The 17,746-nt window shown below is 42.3% G+C and overlaps 1 protein-coding gene across 1 annotated transcript in view; it reads left to right on the forward strand.

The window, feature by feature from the left end:
- Nucleotides 1-16,857, forward strand: part of SUDS3 (suppressor of defective silencing 3 homolog (S. cerevisiae)) — a 41,729-nt gene extending 24,872 nt beyond the window's left edge. Inside the window, exons 7-12 of the mRNA XM_011964406.1 lie at nucleotides 274-369; nucleotides 1,376-1,437; nucleotides 1,601-1,622; nucleotides 3,007-3,112; nucleotides 10,245-10,329; nucleotides 13,484-16,857. Of these exons, the coding sequence (XP_011819796.1) occupies nucleotides 274-369; nucleotides 1,376-1,437; nucleotides 1,601-1,622; nucleotides 3,007-3,112; nucleotides 10,245-10,329; nucleotides 13,484-13,582 (470 nt within the window). The 3' untranslated portion in view covers nucleotides 13,583-16,857. The remainder of the gene's footprint in view (nucleotides 1-273; nucleotides 370-1,375; nucleotides 1,438-1,600; nucleotides 1,623-3,006; nucleotides 3,113-10,244; nucleotides 10,330-13,483) is intronic.
- Nucleotides 16,858-17,746: the final 889 nt, after the last annotated feature.

Genomic DNA, 17,746 nt, shown 5'->3' on the forward strand with positions numbered 1-17,746 from the left:
TGCTGGAGAGATGCCCACAGTGGCTGTAATGCTTGACAGCAGGGCTGCATTTCTTAGAGGGGTGTACACTTAGGGCAGCTGGTCTGAATCTTCCAAGCATAAACACTTTCTAAAATCTAATGGGGTGTCTGGCTACCACCATGTGTAGAGCAAACATCCCCAGTAAAACAGTTCTGACTGGGTGGCTGGGGGGCAGATATTCTTATACTATAGAAATTCTTAATGACTTCAAGTGGGAGTTGGATAGATTTAACCATTCCATTCTTGCCATAGATTCTATGGAGGTGAAACCTATCATGACCAGAAAGTTGCGGAGGCGGCCAAATGATCCCGTCCCCATCCCAGACAAGAGGAGGAAACCTGCTCCAGATATCCATTTACATCAAGCTGTAACCGCCTTTCTTTCTTAAGACTGTGGAATCCTGTTTATCCGTTTGCTAGGGTATACATGGCCGTTGTCCTACAGAAATAGTAATATTTAATTGGAAAGCATGTGTAAAATGTTTGTCCAGGGGTTGGGGGTTGCTCATTTTATGGGAGTCCTCATTTGCTACTGCTTTTGGTGGGAGAGATGTATAGAGAGTTGTGATTTGGAAAGGTGCTTTGCGTGCAAAGTTCAGCCTGGTTTTAATGCTAACATCCAGATTCAGGGGCATCTGAAAACCTGATGTGCCTTAATTTTTTCACCTGTAATTTTCCACTTTCCAACCGTAAAATGAAGGCAGTAATATCTACCTTTATGTATCTCCTCTGTTATCTATGTCCATAATATAGTGGATTGCAAACTGTTTTTAAATTAAAGCAAATGAGGTTTCAGTCAGATATGAAGCAGCCTTTTGATCATAAAAATGGTAACGGAAACAGGAAAGATGGAGAAGTGTTGTTTCTGTTCCTTTCGAGGAGATGGTAAATAGCTCTCTGCCCAAAATGGCTTAGTCATTTGTGTGCCGTCAGGAAAGGGCATAACTTCAGGTTGCTTCCCCTTCACAACAGGATTTAAGTTGCTGAGGGAAGATTAGCCTTACCTTGGGTGTGTGTATTTGTGCAAGTCTTTAGATCTTTGGAACAAAAGCGTTTTATATATTCATGATGAAATTCTTATTTTTACTGTCTCCTGTGCTGTATTATTGTAGATGCCTAATGAAGCTCATTCCACCTTCTCATCCTAGCAGTGGGGGATGTGAATTCTTTTATGTATTCAAGTACCATGACATTTAGTAGGAGAATCATAAATTTCTAAGAAGCAAACTGTTACTGTAGAAACATCATTTAACAAAATCACACTTTGTAAATTCTAAAATACTGGTACCATTTTGTTGATTACTCTTTGCTTGGAAACTGTACTTTTCACACAGAGTCCTTTAACTCTCAACACCCCAGCTAAACTATTTGTTAACAGATGAACAGATCATGGAGGATCTGAGAACATTAAATAAGGTACAGTTTGGCTTTTTTGATTTATTTGAAAACTCAGGCTTATGTGGTTTTTTGCTTTCCTTTGTTAACATGTTACTTGTTAAATCATTATGATACTTTTGACACCTGAAGTTGCATCTGAAATGATTTTCTCTAAGATTTTTTGTTGTTATTCTTCCTACAGCTTAAGTCACCCAAGAGACCAGGTGAGTGCATGATGTGTTGGCATTTGTGCAATCTTTTTATCATGTTGTTGGAAAAGCATGTGAATACCTGTCAGGAAATTGTTGCAATTTTCAAAAATGAAATGTTTATCATTTGCCTAAGAGTAGACATCACAAAAACTGAAGAGGACCTTAACTACACCCCTCCCTGATTTCTTTTTTTTTTTTTTTTCTAACCCCTGGGTTGTTATTTTTATTTTTTTCTTAGGGTTTATTGTAAAAGAGACATTTGATTGGCTGGTAAAGGTTTCCTTCTGTGTACGCATCAGGCATAAGATTTAAATACACATCCATTTCTGAAAATGAAACTAGGATTTTAAGTGTTATTGGCTTTCTAAAGCCAAGTCCTAGGCAGTTCTGCTCCAGTGGCTTTTCATGGCCTGACTCTGGTAAGGCATTCGAAGGCTGCTCTGACTCGCAGTTCATAGAAGAGACCAACCGGCTCAGTATTCATGGTTGTTCCTTCCAGAACAGCACTTGAGATCATCAGTGCTAGTTGCCAACTAGAATGCTGAATTGGTGACATCTTTTTTTGTTTAAAGCACCATGATTACTCACACATCCCTCTACTTCCTGAGTCTTGTGGAAGAAAAACAAGAGTCTTCTTTTTCTGGATAATGTCTTCCTGGGGGCCTCTGTGGTCCACAGAGACGTCCTGACCTTCTGAGGCATGCATAATGGGGAGGGGGTGAGGGAGTTGTGTGAGTGTGTAAATTTAGTAGTTCTTGAAATGATTCCTTTTTTGGATTACAGAGTCTCACTCTGTCGCCCGGCTGGAGTGCAGTGGCATGATCTCTGCTTACTGCAACTTCCGACTCCCAGGTTCAAGTGATTTTCCTGCCTCAGCCTCCCGAGTAGCTGGGACTACAGGCGCGTGCCACCATGCCTGGCCGACTTTTTGTATTTTAGTTTCACCATGTTGGCCAGGTCTCATCTGTTGACCTCGTGGTCCGCCTGCCTCGGCCTCCCAAAGTGCTGGGATTATAAGCGTGCACCACTGCACCCTGCTGAAAATGATTGCATTTTAAAGAGATTTTCATAATACTTGCCCTTTGATCACCAGGGCTTTAGTCCTACTGTAAGTGACCTTATATATTTGCACATTTGACCTTAATCTTTCTGAAGCCCAGGTGTCTCTTCCATTTGATGAGGTTAATCTGTGCCTTGCCTACTTTCCAGGGTTGCTTTGCTTATCAAGTTTAGATGGAATATACAAGAATTTTGCTGAATTCCCATGCATTATTACTGTAAGGGCTCAATGATGATTATTACCACATTCTGATAGTGTTTCAGTTAAAGCATGTTAACTGGTAGACTCGCATGTGTTGGTTACATTCTTAGTCATGTAAGTGTTGGTTTCCTCCAGCATCTCCATCCTCTCCTGAGCACTTGCCTGCGACACCCGCGGAATCTCCAGCCCAGAGGTTTGAAGCTCGGATAGAAGACGGCAAACTGTACTATGACAAAAGATGGTATGTTATGGGAAAACCTGGACTACTTGTAAAAGTCTCATACCAACCACTTGGAAAGAGGGCTGGGGCTGTTGTAGTTATTTCAGAGCATTGCTGCTGTTAAACTTACATAGTACTAAAAGTAGAAACCCATTAAAAAATGTATTAGCAGTCATTTAGCTAATACTTCCGGTAGATCTTTGAAAGCAGTGTTTCCCAAAACCATGTTCTGCTCCCCTTCCTTCTCCATTCCGCTGTCTCTGTACTAGAATTTGCAGGCTGCTACCTTGTATGGTGCCCCTGCCAACTGGGGCTGGGGTGTATGTCCCCCTGTGACCCCTCTTAACTCTGCCCCTGTGTGCTAAAGTTAGTAGGTGCTCTTCGGATTAAAGGATTTTGTGGTCATATCAGTTTGGGGGATGATCATGTTAATTAAGATAAGTGGGTTTCTCCCTTGTAGCACCCTTTGGGTCCTGTGATATGCTAATGTACACTGTGAATTTCTAAGATGTTATTAGTTGTGTTTTGATGTCACATACCCTTTTTTCTTACATGATCCTGCTGCAGAAGTGGTCAAGGATACTTGCTTGGGGGAGCTGTATCCTAAAACATTCCTAGTTTGTTTTTTGTTTTTTGAGACAGAGTCTTGCTCTGTCGCCAGACTGGAGTGCAGTGGTGTGATCTCAGCTCACTGCAACCTCCGCCTTCCCTGTTCAAGCCATTCTCCTGCCTCAACCTCCCGAGTAGCTGGGATTGCAGGCACCCGCCACCACGCCCAGCTAATTTTTGTATTTTTAGTAGAGACGAGGTTTCACCATGTTGGCCGGGTTGGTCTCGAACTCCTGACCTCACATGATCTGATTGCCTCAGCTTCCCAAAGTGCTGGGATTACAGGCGTAAGCCACCATGTCCTGCTTTATTCCTAGTTTACACTGAAGACTCTTTGAAACCTTCAGACCGCCTAGCATTTTTCATTGGAAAGGTAATGGCAAAACAGTACGGAAGAACCTTAAAAGCTCATACTTTTGTTCATTCAACAAACATTTCTTCTGTATTAACACTTTCTGCTGGGTATGAAATGGATACTGCCATCATTTCTCAGGTCTTTTCATTCTGATATATTTCTTTTTATTCTTTGTCCATATGCAGGCATACTCTCTATTCATTTTAAGTCATAATGGACATATGGTTGGCTTTGCCTTTCCGTTTGGTTATATTGAGAATGTTTTTCTGGGTTACTATAAGGTGTCTGTAATTATCATTTATAATGGCTATGTAATGACCCTTTGAGTTTCAGTATCTAACCAAAAGTTCCAAAATTGGAGTAATGGTTATTTATTTTGAATTCTTAAAAAAAACCAGCATTGTGTTAGATTGGTTACTTGATAACATTGTACTTGTCAGAAATGCTTAGGGTTCTTGTCATGCCTGAAATAAATCATTTCTACCTACTAAGTTGCAGTGAGTTAATTACCCAGTAGATGCTGGAGGCTCACTTTATCACCAAGGCTGGTCTTGATGACTTCTTCCCCTCTGATTTGGTTTTCTTTGGCCTTCTTCAGAAAGGTCGGTTTGTACTGTAACATTATGTCTCAGAACACATCGCCACTAGGTGGCAGGTTCTAACAGCTTAACACCGAGAAGGGCAAAATGAGATGAAAAATGTTTCTAATAATGAAAACCAAATAACCTTTAAAGATCAAGCCCACACATAAGAACCACCTTTGAAAATGATGAGATTTATCAGTAACATTTTTACGGATCTATGAGTCTTAAAGCCATGTGATATTTCCAGTCGTGTTCATTTTGTTAATTGTGTTGCTTTGAATCTTCCTCTTTCTAAGCTTAATCCTCAGACTTGATGAGACATGTCTTGAGGGTGAAAACGCAGTAAAATAAAATTCTTGTTTTTTTAAAAAAAGGATCCACAGTGTCCAGTGTTTCCTAATGTAAACAAAATGGTCAGATTTGATGTGTTAGAACTCCTAAGCATTTTGAAGGAATTTTCACCATCTTTCTTACATCAGCAGCAGAAATGTAGAAAATAATGTTACTGGATGCATTTTACTTCTTCAGTGAAATTGAAATTGCTTATTCTCTTGTTAAATATACTGTGAGAATGTTATTTTCTTCTCTATTCCGTATACTTTTAATTTTTGGCCTTGGCAGTCAGAGATCATAATGCAGTTGTTGAAGGTGGGTCTTTCTCTTCCCCAGTGACAATTGAAGAGTGTTCCTGGGAATACTGGCTGAGCTGCTCACTGGTGCAGAGCCAGCCTCTCCCATCTCACCAGGCTCATGTTTGGCTTTTGTATCAGTTAGGAGGTTTTGTTTTTCTTTCTTCGGCAGATGTGGCCTGTGGCTGAGAGGTCAGCTACGTTGCTTTATGCAGCGTGTGGAGTGTGTGGAGGGGTGTGGAGTATTTTGGTGCAGCCATATTTTTGGCAGAAGATGTCTTGCTGAGTTTTAAATGACTTCAGCAAAACAAATGGGATTCAGGCATCGCATCTTGGTGTGAATACTTGCCAAACTCCCTTTCATTTTGAAAGATAAGGATTTTCCCTTTGCCTTGGTCTTATACTGCTTTTAAGGCATTCTATGTCATGCTATATAAGTTTCCCTCACATTTTGATTTGGACTAATGACCTCTCAAAAAATACTGTGAAAACGGGTGGACTTCTGTTTTTCTCTCCTTATTTAAATCAGGGGCTGCCTGTGAGTCAGAAACGAAGCCACCCGCTTGCCCAAGTGCATTTTCCCCTCCAGCCTTCGGTTGACACAAAAGACTTAACACAGTGAATATTTACCAGAAGAATTGGGACTCCTTGAGGTTCTGTAACATGGACTCACTTATTGGGGAAATAAAGTGTTAATACCAGGATTTCTCAGTAGGATAGAAAATTAAATTATTTTTCCTACCTCCTTGCCCCACTTTTGTGCCCACCTTCTTAAGAAATTGCTTTTCGAAAATAGTACAGTAGTGGTAATTTCTAGTTTTGTTGGGTTTAATAGTAGAGGTTCAAAGCTTTAAGAACTTAATTGTAGAGATTCCCAGGTCACAATTTCCATTAGTAACAAAGTAATAAAGTCAGTTTGACATTTGGGGCTTATTCTTTGAGGCTATTTAAGTATCTTTTTTCAGCAGCTGAGTTGCAGCTTGTGAAACAGGTTAATTGGCCAAAAAAAAAAAAAAATGCACAAATTTACTACCCTATTGATGTTGCTTCACAGCACATTTTATATCTAAACGTATTTTTAAATTTCTTTCCCCTTTGATTTTTCATTAGAAATTAAAAAGTAAATTTGTACGTTAAGGTTGTCACGTACTTTTTGGTTTCATCTTTAAACCCCCCCCACATGAACACTTTTATTTTTTATTTTTTTGAGACAGGGTCTCACTGTCCCCTAGGCTGGCGTGCAGTGGTGTGATTATAGCTCACTGGAGCCTTGATCCCCCTGGCTCAAGCGATCTTCCTGCTTTGGCCTCCCGAGTAGCTGGGACTACAGTCCTCCATTACCATGCCTGGCTAATATTTTTTTGATTTTTAGTAGAGATGAGGTCTTGCTATGTTGCCCAGGCTATCCTCAAACTCCTGAGCTGAAGTGATCCTCCTGCCTCAGCCTCCCAAAGTGCTGGGATTACAGGTATGAGCCCTGCACACTTTAATATCTAAGGACTTTTCAGAGAATTCAAATAATCTAATAGATTTGATATCTAGGGAAAATGGTTCCCCAAGACATCATGTAGTGCATGAGGATCCCTTGAAGGTCGCAGAGACTATGGTTCAGCGGGGACCTGGGGATCAGTTGGTTTGGAAGTTAGCTGCTTTGGGAAGCATGTTGGCCGCCTCTACTTTGGAGCAAATGGGGACCAATGGTGGACATTCAGGCCACCACTGTCAGTGGTTCCAGAGGAGGCGGATCTGGGAGGTGGCCACATTCCCAAGTTCCAGACCACTTCTCAGAGGTAATAGACCAGCTTGCATCATTTACTCCGGGTGTTCACTTTTAAGTCAGTTGAATGTGTTGGGTTTGGGTTCAGAGTACAACTGAAGGAAAATACAACGCATCTCATGAGAATTGTTGGACTAGTCTTCCAGAGTCAGCTGTTTTCTTCAAAAGGCCTCTGTGAGGATATGATACACAGATACACATGTAACATGTATTTTTTTTTTTGGAGACAGAGTCTCGCTCTGTCGCCCAGGCTGTAGTGCAGTGGTGCAATCTTGGCTCACTGCAGACTCCACCTCCCGGGTTCAAGCAATTCTCCTACCTCAGCTTCCCAAGTAGCTGGGACTACAGGCACACGCAACTATGCCCGGCCAATTTTTTGTATTTTACTCATTTATTTATATTTTTTTGAGACAGAGTCTTGCTCTGTAGTCAAGCTGGAGTGCAGTGGTGCTATCTCACTGCAGCCTCCACCTCCCGGGTTCAATCTGTTCTCTCCCTCAGCTTCCCAAATAGCTGGGACTATAGGTTCATGCCACCATGCCCAGCTAATTTTTGTATTTTTAGTAGAGACGGGGTTTCACCATGTTCGCCAGGATGGTCTCAATCTCTTGGCCTTATCATCTGCCCACCTCGGCCTCCCAAAGTGCTGGGATTACAGGCATAAGCCACCGCGCCCGGCCAATTTTTTGTATTTAAGTAGAGATGGGGTTTCACCTTGTTGCCCAGGCTGGTGTCGAATCCCTGAGCTCAGGCAATCTGCCCACCTCGGCCTCCCAAAGTGCTAGGGTTACAAGTGTGAGCCACCATGTGAACCACCATACCTGGCCAGATTTTTTTTTTTTTTTTTGAGACAGAGTCTCGTTCTTTTACCCAGGCTGGAGTGCAGTGGCATGATCTCAGCTCACTGCAGTCCCTGCCTCCTGGGTTCATGCAATTTTTGTGCTTCAGCCTCCCAAGTACATGGGATTACAGGCACCCACACCGTGCTGGCTAATTTTTGTAATTTTAGTAGAGACGAGGGGTTCACCATGTTGGTCAGGCTGGTCTTGAACTCCTGACCTCAAGTGATCCACCCACCTCGGCCTCCCAAAGTGCTGGGATTACAGGCATGAGCCACTGCACCCAGCTGTAACGTGTAGGTTTTATCATAAACACAGGAACACAGTGGACATAGTTTTGTTTTTTTGTTAGCAGCGTATTGAGCATGTTTCCACACTCGTAATATTCTACACCACATCCATGACCTTTCTTTATTAAAGTGTTTAGAAAGTTGTATCAGAATGACTTGAGGGTAGTTACATTTTGTTTTGTGTCTTTATCTCTTTAATAACTTACAGTCCCTTTAGAATAACTGTGAGTATTCTCCCGCTGTATTTTTATTTTAACCATTACTCAAGACTTGACTATTTACATAGGAGAGCCAGCTCAGATGTGAGAGAGAAATCAGGGGAAGGGTTAGAGTGTTAGTATGAACTTAGCTTTTTTCTTAGGCATTGTACAGTTCGGACCTTGTGATAGTACATGTTTAGCATAATGAAGGTCCCCTGCCAGTTTACCAACTCATAGAGACCCGAAAGGAACTTTAAAACTTGCATTTAAACCATTCTCGCTGTTCTAATTGAATTTAAAATTCTTTTTTTTTTTTTTTTTTTAAGATGGAGTCTCGCTCTGTTGCTCAGGCTGGAGTGCAGTGGCATGATCTTGGCTCACTGCAACCTCTGCCTCCCAGGGTCAAGTGATTGTCCTGCCACAGCCTCCTGAGTAGCTGGGATTAAAAGTGCCTGCCACTACGCCTGGCTAATTTTCATGTTTTTAGTAGAGATGGGGTTTCACCATGTTGGCCAGGCTGGTCTTGAACTCCGGATCTCCGGTGATCTGCTCGCCTCAGCCTCCCAAAGTACTGGGATTAAAGGCGTGAGCCACTGTGCCCAGCCTAAAATTCTGTTTCTTTTAACAGTATTTTCAGAAAGTACATAGACCTGGAAACCTGAGTTTTCAGTTTGTAAGTAGCAGGTTAAAGAGTGAGACCCTAGACTGGAAAAAGTTCATTATGGGAGTGAAGTGCATCCTGTACTGTGATGTCTTGGCAGTAGGTTATTTTGTTATACCAGCAAAACAGACTAAGCCATCATACTTTGCTGGGAGATGCGTTTTGCTGAATTTACATGAGTTTATGGGTCTGGTTAGCCAGATCTTTGCAGTCAAAATGAACCAAAGTTTATGTTATTAACCGATGTGGGGCTGGCCCAGGCGGGAGTTGCTGGCTGCAGCTCTGCTAATATTTCCAAGTCTTGTACTCCAGCAGGGGCTCCTTCATCCTGTGGCAGCTGCTGTTGTCCATCTGGGCTTTGGCCCCCAGCAGCTTCACTTTCATCCTTGACCTTGTCCCTGAACGTGTAGAAATAAGAAGTGGCCCTACGCTATAGGTCGACAGTAGATGCAGGAGTTGAAAGGGGAGTGTTTGTCTTATCTACATTATTCAAAGCAGGTTTCCCACATGTCCAAATTAAATACCCTTTGGTATAGACACTTGGAACTTCGCCTGATTAGCTCATACCAGGTGAGGTTATTTAATGTTCTTTATCCCCAGTGTATTCGAAGCTCTGTGATAGTGGAGACCTTGTGGCTTTTCTCACTGTCTGTCCCCAACCACCAGCATAGTCAGTGGTACACAGTAAGTGCTTCATGAGTATTTTTGAATGAGTGACTAAACGGTTGAAGTCAGCCCTCCTCCTTGTTGGTGACTGACTTGGACAAATAGAAAATAAATAACAGTTGCTGAAGCCTATTGATTTGTTTTGTCTATCCAGCCTTCTTCAGTGTTCTGGGGTGGGGCCAGAAAGAGGGGACAGAGTTTTTATTTAAAAAATTTTAATTTACTTTTTGTACTGGATCATATAGTCCAAAAAAAGGGAAAAATATATAGTTTCCCAACCCTTTCCCCAGCCTCTTTTTTCCCCTCCATAGAGGGACCAAGGAGTGTAAGCTGTAGATCCCAAAGAAGATTAGGTGGTCTTCTCACCTAAGGATGGAAGCCTTTAAATTAACCTTCATTGGAAATCCAGGCTAGTCCTCAAATGTAAATTATTAAGATTTCTTTAATTATAATTTTTGTTGTGATGGTGTTTTCATTTTGTTTGGCTTGTACTTCCTCTCTCTGTCCTTCCCTTTTTAAAAATATGTGCCTTGTTTTTGTCAGGTACCACAAGAGCCAGGCCATCTATCTGGAGTCAAAGGACAACCAGAAACTGAGCTGCGTGATCAGTTCTGTAGGAGCCAATGAGGTGGGAACCACACTTCCTCACCTTTAGGAAAGCAAAACGTGTACTGCGAAGTGTTGATAGGACAAACCTGAAATGAAAGTGCCACCAAGGAAGTACAGTGGAGTCATGTCTTCTATGTGGGTTAGATTCTAAAGTCAGGCAGAAATTGCACATTGTCAAAATCATCCTTGAAAAGCCCTTACATTTGCTTGACTACAACGTATGCAGATTTGTCTATTCCATGGGATGTTTGTGAACTCCCTGTACAGCCACTGATTTGGGAACCACAGAGCTAGATTCCAGGAAAGAACAAAAAGCAAGTTGGTGTCTGTACATTCAACTCCTGCTTCCTTATTTTAATTTTTATTGTTTTTGAGACAGAGTCTCGTTCTGTTGCCCAGGCTGGAGTACAGTGGTGCTATCTTGGCTCACTGCAACCTCCACCTCCCAGGTTCAAGTGATTCTCCTGCCTCAACATCCTGAGTAGCTGGGATTACAGGCACCCACCACCGTGCCCGGCTAACTTGTATTTTTTTTGAAGTGGAGATGAGGTTTCACTGTGTTGGTCAGGCTGGTCTTGAACCCCTGACCTCGTGATCCACCCGGCTCAGCCTCCCAAAGTGCTGGGATTACAGGTGTGAGCCACTGTGCCCGGCCAACTCCTGCTGCTTTTTAAGGTAACCGTCTACTGAGAATGGAGCTTGCCTGTGGAGCATACTCCATCTTGGTTTTGTTTCTCTAGAACTTTCACACATACCAGTAGATTTGTTTCTTGCTGTGAGGATTAAGTGAGGCACCCGGCACAGGGTCTAGTACCCAGTAAGTGCTCACTAAATGAGTGCTGACCTGAAATGACCCACACGCCACTTGCCTGCCATCTTTCCTAGCTGAGATGTCCTATTGTGCCTCAAAACAAGTTGCCAGGCTCATGCCCTTGGTTTTTGGTCTCCTCGAGACACTCCTGCAGGATGGGGTCTGGTTTTAAAGTCAACTCAGAGGGTTACACCTGAGGATGATGTGACTGCCCTCTGAGTTCTCCAAGTGGCCCTTCATGAGGAGTGTGTCCGCAATGTGTAACTTATATTGTTAGTTAAAAAAAGTTAAAAACTTTAATAGCTGGATTGGCTAGATCTTTTATCAGTCCACAAATGTCTGCAAAGAAATTGATTTTTATGTGTCTACCCTCTGTAACTTATTTGTGCCAGTGCACAGTAAATCTAATGAAACTGGATTATGAAATAACTTAAGCCTCTTCTATTCTTCCAGCTTCCTGAATTGAAAATGCCCTGAAATGTGACTAGTTTGCAAAATGATTGTTTACTTAGAAGTTAGGGAGAGCCTTCTAGATAAATGAATGCCATTCTTCTCTGGGCTGAGGATCTGTGTGAGTTCCCTCAAGCCAAGTCAGAAGCAGAACAGGGAAGCTAATAGAGAGACCTGTTCCTCAGCCAAGAGGTGTCACGATTTCATGATAAGCATTTGCACCTGGCTGGCTGGGTTGTTCTGCCGGCCCCTGTGGCCTTCTAGTACCTGACCCTAACTTCAGAACCAGTGCATTATTCTCTGTGATACCTCAAGATTTTTCAGAAAAATAGAAATGCAAGTTAGATTGTTTTTCTCTCTCTCTGCCGAATATTGTCACGTCTTGACATAATAGAGTGTCAGTGAGATCTGACAAATGGTGACACTGAAACATGTCTCCTGGAAGGAAGAAGCTTCAGTGCACTGAAGATATGCAACTCTGGCAATGGGGAAACCGTTCTCATTTCTTGGAAGTGTTCCAGCTCATTTTTCAGATCAAATTCTGGGTGATACTGGAGCTACTTGGCTTTAGCATAGCTTGACTCCAAGCAGGTTTGGTGGATAGCTCTGAGTGTGTTGATGACTCCCTGACTTAGCTTTTCTTGGGATCAGTTTTTGGTTTAAAATGATTCTGCAAGGTCCCTTGGAGGCCTGGTTTCATGTGAGGTCTTTAACTTTTTAAATTTTTAAGCCAGTGCATTTGACTTTAAAGTCTCTACTGCTCAATAATCACATTAAAGAAATTGAGATGAAACTGAGAATAAGCTTTTTTAAAACCTGAAAACTGAGTCCAGGAAGGAGGAGATAAATCTGTAAACTTGTATATTTGGGTGAGATGCAGACCTTTCAAAAAACTGTGCTTTTGGCTCCATTTTATTGCATGTTACAGAAAAACAGGCAAGAAGAAGCCAGAGACTGCTTTGGTAGAGAAGAGCCGGGGGCTTTGATGTCAGACACCAGAATTCACATCGTGATAAGTGACTCAGCCTTGCTGAGCTTTGGTTTCCTCTTCTTTAAAATGGGGCCAATGATAGTAGTTATTTCATAGGGTGTCTTGCGGGTGAAAAAACTCAGCCTTATCAGCACAGTGTCTGGCACACAGAGCTCAGTAACCCTGGCTCAGGGGGTCAGGTGACTGGCAGCAGCTCCCCTTCTCACCCATGGCTTTAGGATGCCCCTTATTGAGTGCACTTGTCGGCCCTGGCAGTCCCCTGTTGCAAGAGTTCATTCTCAATTCAATGGAAGAATGCATCTGCCCTGTAAAATGCACTGTAATCTGATACTGTCTGGGGGAGAGGGATATGGTGAGGAGGGAAGGACTCTCGGAAGTGCTTCAACCTTCTCATGATCCTAATTGGGCCTTAGCTCATTAGTGGGCATTTTTCTATTGTTGGTATTTTTCCCCCCTTTTTCTGCACAACCATTAGCCTTCATTGCCAGGAAACCAGAGGTTATATAATGTGGAAGTCCCTTGGGGCAAGGAAAATACTTCCAAATTTGATTGAAAGTTTGTGTTTATGAAAAGATCTCTTGAGTGTTGATAATGCAGTAATCAAACCAAATTTAAAAGCATCTTTAAGATCAAGGCAGAAATGGAACCCAAGGTTGCAGTGCTTTCCATTTTTGTAATCACAGGTGTGAGAGAGATGGCCGAGAAGTGAGTTCAAGGCTGATGCCTGTTCCCAGAGGCATGCCTTTAGATGGCCCGAGGTCAGAGGTGCTTATGAAGTCCTCACAAGTTGAGACAGTTTATTCCAGCAAGAGGCTACCAGCTTTCTGCCTGCGTCTCACTCGTGCCGATATTTTGATGGTGTGGGAGATTTGCTGTTCTGTATTGAACTTCTCATCTTGTTCCCTTTCCTCTCCCCTGCAGATCTGGGTGAGGAAGACAAGTGACAGCACCAAGATGAGGATCTACCTGGGCCAGCTTCAGCGTGGGCTCTTTGTGATCCGCCGACGCTCAGCTGCTTGACTTTCTGCAGTGCTCTTCTCTTGACCCTTTTTCTGGAGTGGGTTTTATTTTGTTTTGTTCTGTTTTGTTTTGTTTTGTTTTCTTAATAGAAAAATGTTAACTTCCGGGAATAGCTACTCAGCCTTGGAAATGGAGAGCACTGTCGTGGATTCCTTAAGACACTTTTGTGGCTGGTCACTTCCAGCTTTGTCAGTCTTTTCTGCCTCAACTTCTTCCAGAGATCGGTCACCAGGAGACTATTTTACTTTCAGGAGTGTTGGGGGTTTGATTTACTTTCCTTTTATTTCCTTATTTTTTGCTTATACTTGTTTTTGAAAACCTCTGAGTTTGAAGGGACAGCTGTTTCTATTAATTATCTTTAGGTCTCTCTATCATGGAGAAGAGCAGGAAGGGATACACTCTCCAGTGCATTTTCATGTTTTGAATCTGATTAGTGGATTACGTAGCTACTTTCCCCGTCGAGCCCAATTCACTATTTCCCCAGAAGCTTGGGGCAGAGGTCCTAGCAGGAGGAGATGAAGTCTCCTGGCTCTCAGCCTTCTCGGACAAATAAATGCTTTGTGTGACATCTGGCGCATGCCATCCATTCCACTGGCTGAGTGATGGAAAACCTTGCCTGGGAGACTGACTATGTGCACTGAAGTAAATGGGGTTTGGGGAGGGGACATTTCATATTTATAATGTGCTGAAGGTACCATATTTTAAATGTTATTTAATGCAGGTGATTTATTCAAACATTCGTTCTAGCTTAAGCTGGAATAAGAAGTGGTCATTTCAGAAGTTTTCATTTGGAATTCCTTCCTCTCCCTTGTTCCCAAGTTGGCAGTAGTAGTAGGTGCCATAGGCTGATTATCTGGGTAATCTCTTATGGGTGGGAGGTGAGTTTGATAGTGCAATAATCAGTGATCTGTAGACCCTCATGCACGATTCAAGTTTCATTCTTGTGGCTGATGCCATTATTGTACATTGGCCATTCCAAACCTGCGGAGAACTTTGTTGTCAGTTCCTGAGCACTCATAGCTTCATTTGGCCCAGGTTGAAGACAAGGAAAGCTCTGCTGTGGCTGCCTCTGGACTGACACCCTCCTTAATGAGTCCTGATGAAACAGCCTTTCCTACATCCTTCCCTCATTCCCATGATTGGAGAAATGATTCATTGGGTGATGAGTGTTGGGGTTTTCTGTACTCGTGTTGCCATCTTGAGATGTTTAAACATTTGGGGGTTAGAGCAACTGTTAGCGTCTCTATGGGCAATCAGTAGAACTTACACATTCTAGGAAATCTTTCTTTGTAAGTAATTCATTTGGTCTCAAGTGATTCTCTTCATGTTGTCTCTTGATGTACATACCCCATAGCAAGTTGGGGGGCTGTGATGACAATTAAATCACCTTCTCTGAAGTTCTGGCTCTACAGAGACCAAACCTTACTGACTTGTACAAGTAAAGACTTATACAGATAGATTTTTGTTTTAATTTATCTGTTTTTTCCTCCTTTTTTTTTTTTCTGGTGTTGGAGTCTTATTTAGAAAACAGGATAAATGACGCTATTATCAAAAGTTGCCTGGGGTTCTGTGTTTCTTCTCTGCCCTCCAACCCCCGACTGCTATGATGTTTACTACAGTGAACCCAGCCCATTGTAAACACAGGCTTCACCTGTTCTTGTTTGTTAGCCTTGGCTGTGAGACAGGACTTCCCTGTCTTGAACTGTTACACATACGATGTGTATGTCACGTCGCATATCATGCAGCTGTTGGTTTTCATGTAGTGCCGTGTGGTGGAAATTAGATGTATTTCATGTATTTTTTCATTGAAGGTGGGGTTTTTCAATGATCATGTGTTTTGTCCTAAACGGTATACCAAAGTTTGTTTTTATTGTTGAGGATTGTATTGATAACCACTGGGGTTCTGCATTGAAGCAGCAACAAGTTGCCTCTTTTTCTGGCCTTCTCTGGTGGGACCTCTGTGCTTTTGTGAAGCAACTATTTATTTGAAGACCAGGGTATGGGCACTTTTGCCTTCTCTCCTCTCTGACTTTTGAGGGTATTGAGGGCGCCCTTAGTCATAGTGTCGACTCCACTACTGCCTTCTCGGTGTCCTCACAACCCTTAATTGGGCCTAGTGAAAATGGGGGCAGATGAGAAGTCCATTTGAGAATCAGCATAGTAAATTACATTTCTAATCCCAGAGGACTTAATCTTTTCTTTTGTCACCCCAGAGGTGAAAAATCAGCAGTTGAACCGTTCTGACAGGCCTCAGTGGTGACCAGGAACAGAAGCAGCCTTCCTGTTAGTAGATGGGGTTACTTCTCTGGTGGGCAGAAGCCTAACTAAAGGGGAAAACACACTTTGAGGTTTCTAGATGAGGAGGAGGTTAGCTTCTAGCCTGGGTGGCCATTATTCCAAAAGATCTTTGTCTCTCACTAGACCCCAGGGCACCAGATGAATTTCCAAGTTTAAACTATATCCTGCAAGTGATTACTTTGAATCAGACCATTCTGATCAAGAACCTGTGTATGTGTTGTGTTAGAGGCATCTGCCTCAAGTCTGTGTACAGTGTTTGCTGCGGTGTGTTCCAATATTCATTTTATCTCTGCTTGGAGGTTTTGTGTGTTCCCCTCCCCCCATGCCCTGCCTACCCCATTTTCCCTGAACCATGTCCTCTTGAATAATTTCCAGATGGATTTCTGTAGCCATACCAAAGCCAGGGTGTTTTCATTCATGCGGATACTGGTATTTATAGATGTCTGACTACCTAACTTAATTTTTCTTTTTGAACTGCCAACTGGGGCCAGTGTAAGATCGATCCCAGAGGCTGATCTGCAAATCAAGCTACATGTATTTGTGTATGAGACCCTGTGTTCAGGACTGGGTGGCTTTTCTAAGAAATATGGGGTTTAAAGTGGAGTTGACTGTATTTTTTAACCTAATTCTGGAGAGAGGATTGTATTTTTTATGGTTTTTTGGTTTTGGCTTCCTTCTAACATTTCTTTAGCCTTGAATTTTTACTAAATAAATTTCCTCCTGATTAATTTTTTTTTTTTTTTCTCATCTGCGAATTTGAAATCTCGGTGCTTACTGTTACACCAGTTTTTCCAAAGAGTTGAAATCACTTTAATGCCAGAACATGATAAATTTGCAGCCATTTCAAGCAGCTGGTAGTCTTTTTTATAACATCGTTAACGGGTACCATTAAATATTCTGAGAGGTGAATGTAAAATGTAAAAGGTGTAGGGTTTTTTTTAAAAAAAGAAAACAATAAACTTTCAAAGAGAAAACCAGCATAAAGTCTGTATTGTATCCATTGACTTGATAAGTGATAGAAATTTATTTTAGGTTTTTGATCCATTGCTTATGGGGAAAGGAAGTTAGGGCAGAGGAAGGGATAGTCTAGGCATTTAATTCTCAGTGAAGAGTAAGATATAGAATGATGTCAGGCTAATACTCAGTTTTGTAAAGAGCGATCTAGGGGTGTTGACCCTTAAATGTTTGTGCACTCTCTTCTTGTTGCAGATAAAACTAATTAAAAATCAAGTGAATAAAATGGGTCTTGGGTGGAAAAACAACCTTGAAATAAACTTTCGATTGAGGATATTGTTCATTTATTTGGTGCATGATTAAGGAGGATATTGTTCCTGGCTCTTGAGGTAGTGCCTACCAATCTTAACCAAACAGTGATGGTATTTGTGCTGCTCCCGGGGTCAGCCGACAAGCCTGCGTGCTGCCGCAGGTGACCCACCTGGCGGACCTGTGACCCAGTTGTGGCACCTCTTTGGGAAAGACTGCTTTATGCTTTAGATGATGGAGAGGGGTGGTTCCTGGTTTTAAAATGTTTGAATTATAACAGAAATGTGTGCACGTTTTAATTGTAGAAGTTGTTGAAATCTCTCAAAGTGAATTCATCCATGTAACTATTAGAGCATCCAGATCAAGAAATAACATTCCCAGAACCCACAAGCCCCTTTGACTTTCAGCTACTCCTCCCGACTAGTTTTCTCTGTTTTGAGTACCTTAACCTTCAAGCTCTTGAGCTGCTTCCTTCCATGGTTGTTTTGGAAGAGCCAGGTACCTGGTATAGGCTAGGGATTGACCAGGAATGCTAAGAGTGGGCAGCAAAGGATATGACTAAATGGGGAGGGGAAAAACAGATTCAGGTCAGCCTGCTCACCC

The sequence above is a fragment of the Mandrillus leucophaeus genome, unplaced genomic scaffold (assembly GCF_000951045.1).
Source record: "Mandrillus leucophaeus isolate KB7577 unplaced genomic scaffold, Mleu.le_1.0 Scaffold7, whole genome shotgun sequence".
In the NCBI taxonomy this organism is placed as follows: domain Eukaryota; kingdom Metazoa; phylum Chordata; class Mammalia; order Primates; family Cercopithecidae; genus Mandrillus; species Mandrillus leucophaeus.